The sequence below is a fragment of the Lygodium microphyllum genome, chromosome 15 (genome assembly GCF_053477565.2).
Source record: "Lygodium microphyllum isolate KBCC chromosome 15, Lygodium_microphyllum_v1.1.10, whole genome shotgun sequence".
NCBI lineage: Eukaryota > Viridiplantae > Streptophyta > Polypodiopsida > Schizaeales > Lygodiaceae > Lygodium > Lygodium microphyllum.
The window spans coordinates 118,046,046-118,059,303 of NC_141149.1; the positions used below are offsets into that span (position 1 = coordinate 118,046,046).

The window sequence follows — 13,258 nt, forward strand, 5'->3', positions numbered from 1 at the left end:
CCCTTCAAAGTAGAAGTCTTCCTTTGGCGCTAGGAACACAAAGGGTACCCCAAGTACCTCACCAAGTGGAAAGGATGCCCTCTCAAATAAGCCACTTGGATTTCGGAAGTGGAGGCTCACGAACGTGGTAATGATACCTTCGCCACCTGGCTTAAGAAGAATCCCAACAATTCTTCCAATGCCCCTTGAGTCATCACTTAACTTATCATAGGCCTAATAATGCCTCCACTCCCCAAATATAATTGAGTCGAGGGTAGATCCGCATGGTTGCAAGAATAAATCAAAGCAACAAAGTAGTCTAGATGGGCAGACACTGACAAGCTTGATAAAAAAAGTTATGTTAAGACCCCCCAAGTTGTAGTTCGGCAAACACTGAGTAGTCTGATAGTAAAGGCTGTGTTAAGACCCCATCAAGTCCTAGACCGACAAACACTAGCCACTAAGAAGATGGCTATGCTAAGACTTCGGATGAGTCAACAACCTCTATCCACAGATTACTGATGACAAAAATCCAATAAGCAGGGGTGAATGTAAGGGATTTGTAGTTATACCATGGCGTTGCTACTAAAAACACACCTATATAGAGAGTGAGTGACTTTGAGCCATGCTTAGTTTCCACTCTATGTGTGATTCTCTATACCCAGTGGTAAGCCCTCATATATGCGACATCACGAGTGTGTAGTCCTGGGATGTGTCTATATTATACCTCCAAGCCCTGCTTAGTTTCCACTCTATATCTGATTCTCTATACCCAGTGGTGAGCCCTCATATGTGAGACGTCATGAGGGTGTACACATATCGTGTTACCTTTTTGTGCCGTGTTAAGTGAACAAGTGCAGGTACATCACATGGGCAGGGAGGAATTTAATTAGAAAGGGAAGGGGGAAGAGAAAAGGAGAGATTACTGGTAAGAGGGAGAAGGGGGATTTAAATTTGAGAGAGAGAGAGAGAGAGAGAGAGAGAGAGAGAGAGAGAGAGAGCCTAGGCTCTACACATGAGAAAGAGAAGGGGGTTAATTAAAAAGATGAGGGAATTTAATAGAAAGGAAGAGATTACACATGAGAGAGAGGGAAAAGGGTTTTAACTTTAAAAAAAGAAGATTTGAAAAAAGAATTAGGTTCAAGAAGCCCTCTAAAAGTTTGGGGCTTCCCGAACCTACAACCAATATAATGTAATAGTAACATGTACTTGTATACATGGCTAACTAAACAACTTCAATTAGCTTTAAAATATTCCACCACTAGTGAACTTTACATAAGTGTAATTTTGAAGACCTTTACAAGGCTCTATATTGAAGAGGGTGAAACCACCTTACACTAATAATTTTCCTACATTGAAGTTACCTCTAATCAATATGCATTTTCATGGAAGGGAAGATTAGTTCATACTTAGAGGCTTTTTACACTCCATACTTAGAGATCTTTCTAACACACAAAAAGCAACTGAGAAATTGCACAGAAAGAATCGCATGTGAAATTCTTTTCTCTTTTTATTTTTGGCCTAATATGGCAAAAGGGAAGGAGGGGTGGCTACATCTCAAGGTATCACTAGGGTGTGAACCCTTTAGTAAGTAATGAGTCATCTACGAGAAGCATTTCATGTAGTAAAGTGTGTGTGGATAAGTGTGAAGCGTGTGTGGAAGTGAACGGAAGGAGGAGGTAAAATCAAGATTGGCTAATGGAAAGGATATAGAGAGATGAATAGTGAGTAGCTAAGGTAAAGTATGTATGGATCCTAATAATCGTAGGCTATAAGGAAGGCTATGTGGTGAGAGGGGAGGAGGGGCGAAGGGGAGTGGGCTGACGGATGGCGGAGGAGAGGGGGAAGGGGACGCTGAGGTCGACGCTGGTGCTGAAGCCGGCGGAGTCGTTGTAGCTGCCGGCGAGGGTGACGAGGTTGGTGGGGCTGAAGAGGTCGTCGTTGTAGTTGTAGGTGTCGCGCACGTCGTCGCCCCGGTCGTTGTAGGGGTAGACGTCCGTGAAGAGAGCCGTCGTCAGCTCGTCGTCAAAGTAGAGCTGCGTGGTGTCGTCGTAGGAGTACGTGCCGTCCTCCCGCAGCAGCCGCACCCGCAGGTGCACGTGCACCGTCCGACTCACGTACCAGCCTGCCCCCGCCCCCCAAGAAAAATGTTTTTTTTTTTCTTTCAAAAGAGGAAAACTTCAAGAAAATGCCCTTTTTTAAAACGAAATACTTTTTTTAAAAAAATTAATGCGTTGGTAGAATGATATTATCAATCTCGGGAAAAAAAAAAAGGGGAAGCTTTTTTTTTGGGGGGGTGGGGGGGAAGTATGTCTTGGTACCTCTTTAAGGCTGTATTTTATTATTTTCCAAATGTGAATACATATTTTATTATGCCAATAGGTATTTTATTATGCCTTTGGAGATGCTTTGCATAGGTATAATCACACCCACCCCTTAAACTCAACCCACACCCAAATGGCCTAACATATCTTCTTTTTGCTTAGCACTAAGGCCCAGGTATGTATGTGCCTCTCAAGGAACAAGCCTTCAATTTGAGGTGAGAACTTTCCAAGTTAGCTTGAAGTGTACTTGTAAATATTTGAATTTCTAACTATCTATAGTCCCATCTTTAAAACAACTCTTTTGACAATTGTACTAACCTTTCTAACAAGACAAAGAAAATTTATCAAGGAGGAATCAAGGTAAGCTTTAGCCTGACTTTGCAAGCACTTTGAGTACTTTACATATGTCAACCTTAACTTGGCTTTGCTATCTTTGCATGCACAATGGTTGCTTTGAGATCTCCTTCCCTTTGTAATCTTCACACATGACTGAAGGTTCTTGCACCATGGGTGTGGTCTGCCTATTACTAATTTCTCCATGTTTCAAAAGAGGCTTAATTTAACCCCACATGTTGACAATGTTAGAGGATGATATCACAAGATCTTAGAACCATTTTTGCTGCGATTTATGGGCTATTATAGCACTATAATCTCCTATATTTTAGAGCACATATATTGAGGTAGAAAACTCTCGCAACTTTGAACTACTTTACTCAATGTTTACCCTAGCAATCTAGGATGCCAAACCTAGCAATGCGCTTTGAGCTTTATTATAGATATTTGATGATGTTTTCACCACATATCGAAAAAGGAAGTGGTCGAAAATGGCTCATATGATGATAGTGGGGGCACACACACACACTCTCTCTCTCTCTCTCTCTACATATTATACCCTACATAATATATGCACGGTTGTACATTGTAAAGTCTCTATTTTTCCTCCCTCCATACCACCGGTGGCACCACCGTAACCCCAAAAAGGTTTTATATGTATCGCGTACATATATATAAAGCATTTTTAGTGGTCTTACTTTTGCCGACACAATATGAGCAATGTTTTAACAATTCACATCCGCAAGTAGTGGCGAGCCAAATTGAGTCTTACACGTGTTATTATTCAGAGACTAGAATTTCACTGTTCAGGTTTCTAAATCGACCGGTGAAGGGTTTTGTCGATGGAGCCGGGAGGGAGGGAGGTCATTTGTGACAGTGACAGCCTGAAGGGGTTGTTCACATCGAGAGGCTACGACAGGGACTTATTGCGACTTGCAAGGGTGTGGGGGGACACTGGAACTTGGAAGGTCGGATGTATGCATAGTTGATTGAAACGGGAAAATTTCATGGATCGTGCAATGACGTGACAGTAAATAGTGAATGGATAAAGGAAATGGATAGATTTATAAATAATCAAACGAGAGAGAGAGAGAGAACGAGAGGATCTAACCCGGGAAGATGCTGTAGAAGGTGACGTGGCCGGAGGAGTTGGTGAGCTGGTAGCCTCGGAGCCAGGTCTCGCCTAGGGTCTGGTCGTCCTCCTCGCCGGAATAGCTGCCGTCATAGCGGGACTGCCAGATGTCCACGCGGGCGCCCTCGATGGGCACGCAGTCGGAGTCGGAGTCGTTGGAGGAGAGGGCGCCGTCCACCACGCGGACGGTGATATTCAGCGGCACGCCGTAACTGAGGTTGCCGCGCACGTTGGAGCGCATGATCTCCTCCACCAGCCAGAAAGGCCCCTCCGCCATCTCCGCCAGGGAGGTGCAGTTCTTCTGGACGGAGGGCGGGGGGGGAGTACTGGGAGGGGGAGGAGGAGGCGGAGGCGGAGAGGGTGGAGGAGGGGGAGGAGGAGGCGATGGCGATGGCGATGGTGGGGGCGTCCTGGGCACCGCTGGGCTGGGCGGTGGAGCCGACGCCGGGCTGGTTGGCGACGGCGGCCCGGGTGCCCTCGGGCTGGGCGGGGCCGGTGCCCCCGGGCTGGGCGGGCCTGGCGCCCCTGGGCTAGGCGGCCTCGGCGGAAGTCGGCTCCCTTCCGTCCTATCTACCCCTGTCACCACCACTGCACGCTGAGATCCAGGCCTCCCCTCTGCACCAGCGCTCGCCAGTAACGCCACGTGGCACACCAACAGCCACAAACCCACCGTTCCCATCTTGATCTAACTGACGCCTGATGAGTCCACTCACTCACTCTCTGGCCCTATTCCCCCTCTCTCTCTCTCTCTCTCTCTCTCTCTCTCTCTCTCTCTGATAGCCGCTTCGCAACAATACACTAAAAGCAACGGCTCTCTTTGCCTCCCTGTGCTCTCATGCTACGAACGAACGAATCTCTGCTTCCTCTCACACCCTGTGCCTCACTCTCTGTCTTTCCCACACTACAATCTAGCTATATGGAGAAAAACAAAGCGAGCTCTCCGAGATCGGACAAGACTCGCAGCATCGCTGAGATAGAAAAAAAAACAGCCATCACGTTTTTGTCTGCACCTCGTTGTAAAACGTACAGGTTCTCCTGAGTCCCACCAAACGATAAAAATGAACAGGGCACCGAAAGGCCATGCAGCTGGGAGAAGTCGCCTTCCCCCGTATATGGCATTTCCCAGCAGGTACCCTTTCTATGGGTTAGTAGTCCGCAAAAAGCTGTGATTAGGGTCCACAAGCCTTCGGAGTTCGGACTCCGGAGTGGTTTCTCCCGCACACGAGCTTATCATGTCAGCCCGGGGAACTTGGCTCCCATACGATACTCTACCGGCTAACACTGAAAGCCAGCTACTGGGTGTCCAGCTCGATGGTAACCTTTTGCACTTGTATATCTCACGTTATTGATGCCGTTCCTCGATGCTTTCTTTCTATGTACTTACCCATCTCCCTCTCCACGTACTATTCTTGCCATCGGGTTCTCCACAAAATAATATCTCCGTTTGCTTTCGCGCAACCCTAACCTACGTGGTGGTAATTGGCAACAAGCAAGCCATGGCTGACTTCCTTGCAAAGACTCTTCATTGGCCAGTCTTAGCCACCCCCATGTGCCTCATTTGGAGTCACCGATCGGCCCCAGCGAACATCGCCAACATCCACACGACGCTTCAAGGTTCTACAAAATAGTTTACCTGCTGGCCATTGTGTACCTTGCAAAATATTGACACAATATGCCTTTTTTCCCACCTCGTGTTTCCTCCAATGCCCCACAATGACATGCATGTTTCTTAACAAACTACAAATTCAAAACTTTATGGCTATTATGTTGAATTATTCAAAAGTCCCTAACAGAATTACACAATATGTGATGACTTTACCATAACTTGGAATAGAAATGGTTCTTTACTCTCATGGATTTCTACTAGTTGTGTAACGTCTTCCTAATAGAAACCTCCCATGAGCACTTTATTGTTTTGGTTGTCATTTGCTTATTTGCTACATATCACATCATTATCTTCCTCTTGTTACAATACATGACATAGCACATTGAATCTATCAAGTGCATTGCCATACTACATGCATTATCTTAGTATTTAAAAAAAATTGTGGACTAATAACATTAGTACCTCTTTTTTAAATGGAAAACCTTAGGATGTCAAAAGGTTTATGGAGCCCTATAATCATGAGGCCCAATGAAGCAAGAATTCATGACTCTAATAGGATCAAGTGTCGAATTCAACAAGAAGATAAGGGCCTTCTTAAGTCCATGGTAGTCTTAGAAGGCAACTTAGGGCTAGTTTATTAAGTAAATTTGGAAAGAGTATCACCCAAAAAAAGAGCTTCAATTATTTCAATAATATGCATATAATTTGGAAGCTTGGTGTACTTTCATGTCCATGACATTTTCCATCCTATCTTTACTCTCATGATAGCATTAGAACCTTACTTTATTGCCTTCAAATGCTAAAGGTTGCATGATGTCTCTCATTTCAAATGGGCATTCTAATTGCTTCCTCAAGACATGAGAAGCATCTAAATTTGTTCTTAAAGGCTAGCTTTTTTACCGTTTCAAATCTTAGTTACATGCAGTGAAGATTTTAGGCTTGTATGTGTGTGTATGTGTGTGTGTGTGTGTGTTTTTTTTTTTTGGTAAACTTGAATAATCTTGCTTCATTCCACATTCTAATCCTAAAATCTTTGGCTATTTTCATTGTGAGAGTTGGTGTCTTTGAGGCCATAGTAGCATAGTTTTTATTTCTTAAAAATAACTCACATTATTTTGGAGCTACTTGTCAAGGATCTTTCTCCAAGCTTTTAAGTGGTGAAGATGATTACAAGTTTTTGAATGTTTTTTAGAATCATGGAGGAGGATGTGGTTTAGTTCATGGAGAACTTCAAATTGGCTTACTTAATGACTTGGTTGGAGAAGAAACATTGGTGAGACTACACAACATGATTTGAGGATCAACTCAAAATGACTTGATTGGAGAGGAAAATTTGGCAATAGTACAAAATATGACTTGGTTGGAGAGGAAACATTGGCGATACTAAACAATATGATTTGAGTAGCAACTCAAAATCAACTTATAAATCATCTAACTCGGTTAATGGCTCGACAACCAACAATGGATGTGGATTTTGAAGAAGTGAATGTGGCAGTGCTATAAAATTATTTGTAAACTCAAGATGTGAATGTGGTTTGACACAAGTTGTTGTCCTACATTTTAGAGGGAGAATCAAACAATGGAGCAATTTGCCCAAGGATTGGAAGCACTTTGGATGTGGTAGGGAAACAATCTTGGAGAAGAGAGATCGCCAACCTTTTTTTAGAAGGATCCATGCATAGCCCTGTTGTGGAGTTGTGAAAACCTAAAAGCTTTTGAAGTGGTCATAAAGATACCAAAAGAAATGAAGTGGAAGGTGCTAAGATTGGACCAATTGAATGTGGGGCTACCATCCAGAGTTCCAACAATTCTATAGGGTAAGAAAAACAAATCTCAAGAAGCTATGTATAATCAAGGGCAAGTAATACATAAAAGAAAGAAAAAATAGGGTCAAATGATTGATAAGATTGAGAATATTTATAAGCCACTCTAGGCTTTGAAGCTATGTGTGATTGAGATACCACAAAGAAGACAAGGGGAAGACCTCAAAGACATACTAGTTTTAATGAAGATCAATGACAACAAGGAATGACAAGAAATATATCTAAGTGCTATAATCATGGGGAAACATACCATTACAATACAAATTGTTCTTACCCATCAAAAGAGGTAGAAAGATGTATCCCACACTAAGGAAATTTCGAAATAGGAGGGATGGCTATGCAATGAAGATTAACAAAGAAGATGGTACAAGTGGAGTTAAATCAGAAGAAAAATGGAAGAATGTAGCTACTTTGATTGGGATTGAAGAAGAAACAATGACACTAGTAAAGAGAGCAAGAATGGAAAACAAAGGCAAGGAAGAAGATCTTTAGAAAGTCCATGAAGAATATTTTAGCATATTGAAGAAGAAAGGAGTCTAGCAAGGGAGTTTTGAGCAATAGACCTACCTTTAAGATGTTGAGATGTTTGCAATCACACCTATTTCAATCTCTTTGGAAGGAGCAATGAGGGCTCAGGACAAGAATCCCATAAGCACAGTAGGAGGATGTGCTACCTAGACTTTCCAATAAAGCATTATACTTGCTTGTCATTTTCATATGAGATGAATACAATGTCATTGTCAGTCTTATACACAAGAATGTGTCTATGAGTCCCAGTCTCAATCTTGGAACCTAATTCACTTGTGTAACAGGTCAAGTCCTTGTCTTTGTCTATGTCATCATGATCCTAATCTTCATCTTTCATCCACCATAGCATCTTCCATGCTCTAGATACTGCATCTTTTACATGCTATCAGAGCCCAGTTAGGCATGACACTACCTCTCCGATCTCTTCTTACCTCTGATCATTTCTGCCAACTCACGACTTCATTTTTTCAACTTCATCTTCAGTCAAGCTTGTGGCAGCCATAGCCAGATAGAACCTACTGTTCTTGGAGCTTCCTGATCTCCTTCTACAAGCCATATCTTAAGTCGATTTCTTCTAGGAATATCTCCTCCAGGTCAGGGCGCTCCTCCTCATCACCTAAGAAGTCAACATTAGCTTGTATATGACCTAGCATTGTAAGAAAACCAGCTCGCAGGTGAAAAACGACGCAGTCTGATTCGTATGCCCTGCACAGTCAACATGTCCCGCGATCATGTCCATATTCATAGGGCTTTGGATGCCCATTAACCAAGCTTCATTCTCATATAAGCATTTCTTGAAATGGTTGAGTAAAAAATGCACACTAAGTAAAAAACCAGGCTGCTCTCTGAAACCCTAACACAGTCCTCCATAGCCAAGAGTACTCAAGCTTTTTCCTCTTCTTCATTTTCTCTCTTCTACCACTTGGATTAAGACTTTGTCATTCTGGTTTGCTAACTCACTAAGGGCTCCAACAAGATTTATCCTCAAACCATTAAGGAGGGAATTTTTTGGAGTTTTTTTTGCAAATCTTTTGAAGCATAGCCCATCATAAGCTTGTTTCTTCCATCTTGTCACTCGAATCTACTACCAAACCATACCAACATCAAATCAAGGAATGGATTTTGGAATATTTGGAGCAGATTGGAGAAAATTTCTGAAAGTTCTGAAAGACCTAAAGTCCAACAAGGCAAGCAACACTCAGTTTGTCATAACTAGTATCTCTTGATACTACTCATCTAGTGTCTCTTGACACTTGTGCTTGTTAGCACATTTAAGATCATTTCTTCTACTGAGAATTTTGGAGCTGATTTGCTGCTATTCCTACAATTCCAACATGGGCAAAGAATCTCTGACAGTTCGCTTTAAGGGGTTTGGATTTCACACTTGGCAGACCCGCATCAAGCTTATCCTAATGAAGCAGGGTAACTAGTATCTCTTGATACTACTCATCTAGTGTCTCTTGACACTTGTGCTTGTTAGCACATTTAAGATCATTTCTTCTACTGAGAATTTTGGAGCTGATTTGCTGCTATTCCTACAATTCCAACACGGGCAAAGAATCTCTGACAGTTCGCTTTAAGGGGTTTGGATTTCACACTTGGCAGACCTGCATCAAGCTTATCCTAATGAAGCAGGGTCTCTGGGCCATCACAAGTGGCAAAGAAAAGAAGCCTCGTGATGTAGACCTGGCAGTCAATTGGCAAAGGAATGATGATAAGGCTCAGGCCATTATCAAACTGGAGCTAGATGACAGCTATATCCACCATGTGGATAACTGTGATACTTCACAGGATACATGGAAGAGACTTGACACTTTGTTTGGTGCACAGTCCAAGTCATCAAAGTATGGTCTCTTGATTGAATTTTTCAAGTTTGACATGAAGTCCAGCACATCACTTGCTACACATCTAAATTACATGGAAGGACTTCTAACCCAGCTTGCAGGAATCAATATTAAAATGGAAGAAGATGTTTGCATTGGTGTTCTCCTTAAATGTTTGCCTCCTAAATATAATAATGTGTCAACAACTCTAATCAATATGCCAAACCCTAAGCTTGTTGATATCCAGGCATCATTGTTAGAGGAAAAGAAGCTAAAAACTAATGAAGGACAAGCATCTCTGAGATGAACAAGCATTATATGTTGGCAACATGTACAAAGGCAAGAAGGACCAGATTTTCTGTGAATTTTGCAAAAGGACCGGACACACTGAGAAGTTTTGCCACAGCAAAAAAAGGTCCTAGAAGGCCTACCTTGCTGCAGTTAAAGAAGAAGAAGACCATGGAGCAATGGAAGAAGAAGAAGAAGAATACCACTAGGAGAAGGACAAACCTCATCAGTCCTTTTATTCTGATAGACTTTTTTAGCCTTATATTGCCTAGCCCTAATGCTTCTGACATAAGCTTGTAAACTCCTCATGTAGCCTTGTACTAAAGCCTCTGGACACTTTGTGAGGCCCCTATTACAGCCTCTGGATGCCCACCATGTTTGTGGTGCTGCCCACACTTATTAGCTTGTTTTGTGATAGCCTCTGGTGTTTTTCCATGTTTATGGTGTGCCCACACTTTGCAGGTGTTGCTCTCATTAAAGCCTCTACACACTTTGTACTTTATGGTTGTGATTGACAAGGGGTGTTGAGATGTTTACAATCACACCTACTTCAGTCTCTTTGGAAGGAGTAGTGAGGGCTTAGGACAAGAATCCCATAAGCATAGTAGGAGGATGTGCTACCTAGACTTTCCTATAAAGCATTGTACTTGCTTGTCATTTTCATATGAGATGAATACAATGTCATTGTCAGTCTTATACATAAGAATGTGTTTGTGAGTTCAAGTCTCAATCTTGGAACCTAATTTGCTTGTGCTCACATAAGAGAGGGGCAAGAGAGCTATGATCTAAAGATGAATTTCTTGAGCAAGAAGGTGAATGTTACATATGGCCAACTAATGGAGTACTGATTGAAGCTTTGAAGACATCTACCAAGATCTCTCTTGTTTTCCTTGAGGCTTTTGGATCCTTTCTCAAGTGAACTTGACCTCCATGAAAACCCATTTTTGATAGTAAAGCCTCGCATTTATCAATGCAGTCATCTGGCAAAGATACTGGTTTTATTGAATATACATAGTCAAGATGCAATCGAAGCAACTTATCAATTATTCTAATCTATGCATGTAATGTACAAATATGAATTTTCCTTAGAGAGATTAAGAGAATATGATCCCATAAGCCATCCACCTTTTTGAACTTACTCAAATCTATGGAGTTTCAAGTCGAGGCTCTTCTTACTAGCCGTCCTACAAAATCAAAGCCAAGAAGTGGAACGATACATGTGCATCATATAGAGGATATTCCTGATATTTGCTTTAGGATTGAATCATAACATAAAATTACTAGTATCAGAGAGGCTGGTGCCCAAGTATGTGTCACTACTCAATCATATATGCAAAGGTTGGATTTGTGTAAAGAGTGCAGGTGAACTACTTTTCATTGATAATATTTTAAAGTTTGAATATCTAAAATTATTTAGGGTTACCAATCACCACTGAGATGGTTATTGAATAGCTATCAAATGGCTATTTGATGGCCAATCTATTAACTTTTGTCCCCTCCCCCCCTTCCCCCCCTTGACAAGCCATTGATACACCCCCAAAGGTCATGCACATACATTGATATCATCAAAGCAATGTAATCCCCTTGTACTCCCCCTCAAAAAGACGTATTTTGATTGAAAACATAGATAAAATAATGGCACTTAAAATTAGATGTAACATTAAAACCTAGTGCTATGCTTTTACACAAAAGCATAATCCCCCCCTCTAATGATGTAATAGTATATACCCCCCCCCCCTCCCCCAAATAAAAAAAAACAACAAGGGTCTATTCTTAAAACCACAACCCCCATCTACTAACCCATCAATTCAATCACCCACTAAAAAATCAACCCTCACTTAGCCTCCTTGAACTCTCAACCCTCACTTTACCACTATTTGCACTGCCTTGAGAAGATTCTCCTGATCTCAATCTGCCTGTCCATGGCGAAGAATGTGAACCACTGCTAGAGGACGCTCCAGGTCCACTAATATCTTGTGACTGCTGTTGAGAATTCTGTGCAGCATTACCGTTTTGTGCATCTACATCATCAATCACATTTACTGGTTTATACCAGCTACTCATCTCATAAAAAACAACATCTCTGCTCACTGTAAACTTACGAGTAGAAGGGTTATAGCATCTATACCCTTTTTGCTGCAGAGAGTAACCAATAAAGATGCACTTCTCAGCTTTTGGATCCAACTTGGATCTCAACTCATCTGGCACATGTACATAGGCAATGCAACAAAAAATTTTCAAATGAGAAATATCTGGTTTTCTACCAGTATACCTCTCCTCTGGAGTCATCCCATGTATTGCTGCAGTGGGAGTCCTGTTCATTATATAGACTGCTGTAGCAACTGCTTCAGCCCAGTAAAAATCTGGCAAGTCTTTTTCGTTGAGCATGGCGCGAGATACCTCTCCAATATGCCTGTTTTTCCTTTCTGCAATTCCATTTTGTTGTGGGGTATGACTGCATGAATATTGCTGCTTTATGCCATGCTCCTGCAGGAACCTTGCAAACTCATTTGAGAGGTACTCTCCCCCTCCATCTGACCTTAGGCATTTTATTTGCAGGCCTGTTTCTTTTTCAACCATAGCTTTAAGAGTTTTGAAATGCCCAAAAACTTCACTTTTCTTTTTCATAAAATACACCCAAACTTTTCTGCTATAGTCATCAATAAAAGTGACAAAATAATGACAGCCTCCAAGAGATGCAGCTTTAGTAGTCCACACATCAGAGTGGATTAATTCCAATGGCTTCTTACTCTCTTGAACATGTCTAGGAAATGGTTTCCTTGCCTGTTTTCCAAACTGACAGGCTTCACATACCTTATGCATTTCTGCAACCTTGAATTTAGGCAATCCTGCAACAATATTTTGGGCCTGCATTGATTTAAGTCGCTGTACATTAACATGACCAATGCGTTTATGCCACATATCAATATCTGCAACTACACCGGTTCCATGTGCAAACATTGCTGCACTCAATTCAGACATGTCTGCATCCAACGTAAACATTCTGCCCTTCTTCTTTCCTTTTGCTATCAAGCGACCTTTATTTTTTATATCCTCAACAAAGCATCCATGAGGATTAAATCTGACCTGCAAGCCCTGCTCAACCATTTGACCAACAGAAACCAGATTCTTGGTGATATTCGGGACATGAAATACATTGGACAGGTATTTCTTTTTCCCATCCTGCATAGACAAAGGAATTTTTCCAATCTGCACAATAGGATGTGCAGTATCATCACCAGTCTCCACAAATCCTGGTTTTTCCATTTTCCTTGCATCCTCCATCCATTCTGCATGACCTGTCATGTGGTTTGATGCACCTGAGTCAACATACCATACATCATTGCTTTCTTCTGCACTTGTCACAGAATTGTTCATGTGCTGCACCATAAACAAATGCTCATTTCTGTCATCACCCTGTC

General features: G+C 42.0%; 1 protein-coding gene across 1 annotated transcript; it reads right to left on the minus strand.

Moving 5' to 3' along the window:
• Window positions 1-1,199: 1,199 nt before the first annotated feature.
• On the minus strand, window positions 1,200-4,958 carry LOC148024967 (uncharacterized). The gene is made up of 2 exons (XM_087694646.1): window positions 3,748-4,958; window positions 1,200-2,104 (listed from the first exon to the last, which is right to left on the minus strand). Exons 1-2 carry the CDS (start codon window positions 4,445-4,447, stop codon window positions 1,761-1,763), a joined length of 1,044 nt encoding a protein of 347 aa, XP_087550772.1. The 5' UTR covers window positions 4,448-4,958; the 3' UTR covers window positions 1,200-1,760.
• Between the last annotated feature and the right edge of the window lie 8,300 nt (window positions 4,959-13,258).

Bases quoted from the DNA above. Each gene is read 5' to 3' on its own strand.
- LOC148024967 (XM_087694646.1), bottom strand. From the start codon at position 4,447: ATGGGAACGGTGGGTTTGTGGCTGTTGGTGTGCCACGTGGCGTTACTG. The intron at 2,105-3,747 runs GTTAGATCCTCT...GGGCGGGGGCAG, and splicing joins CTTCTACAGCATCTTCCCGG to GCTGGTACGTGAGTCGGACG.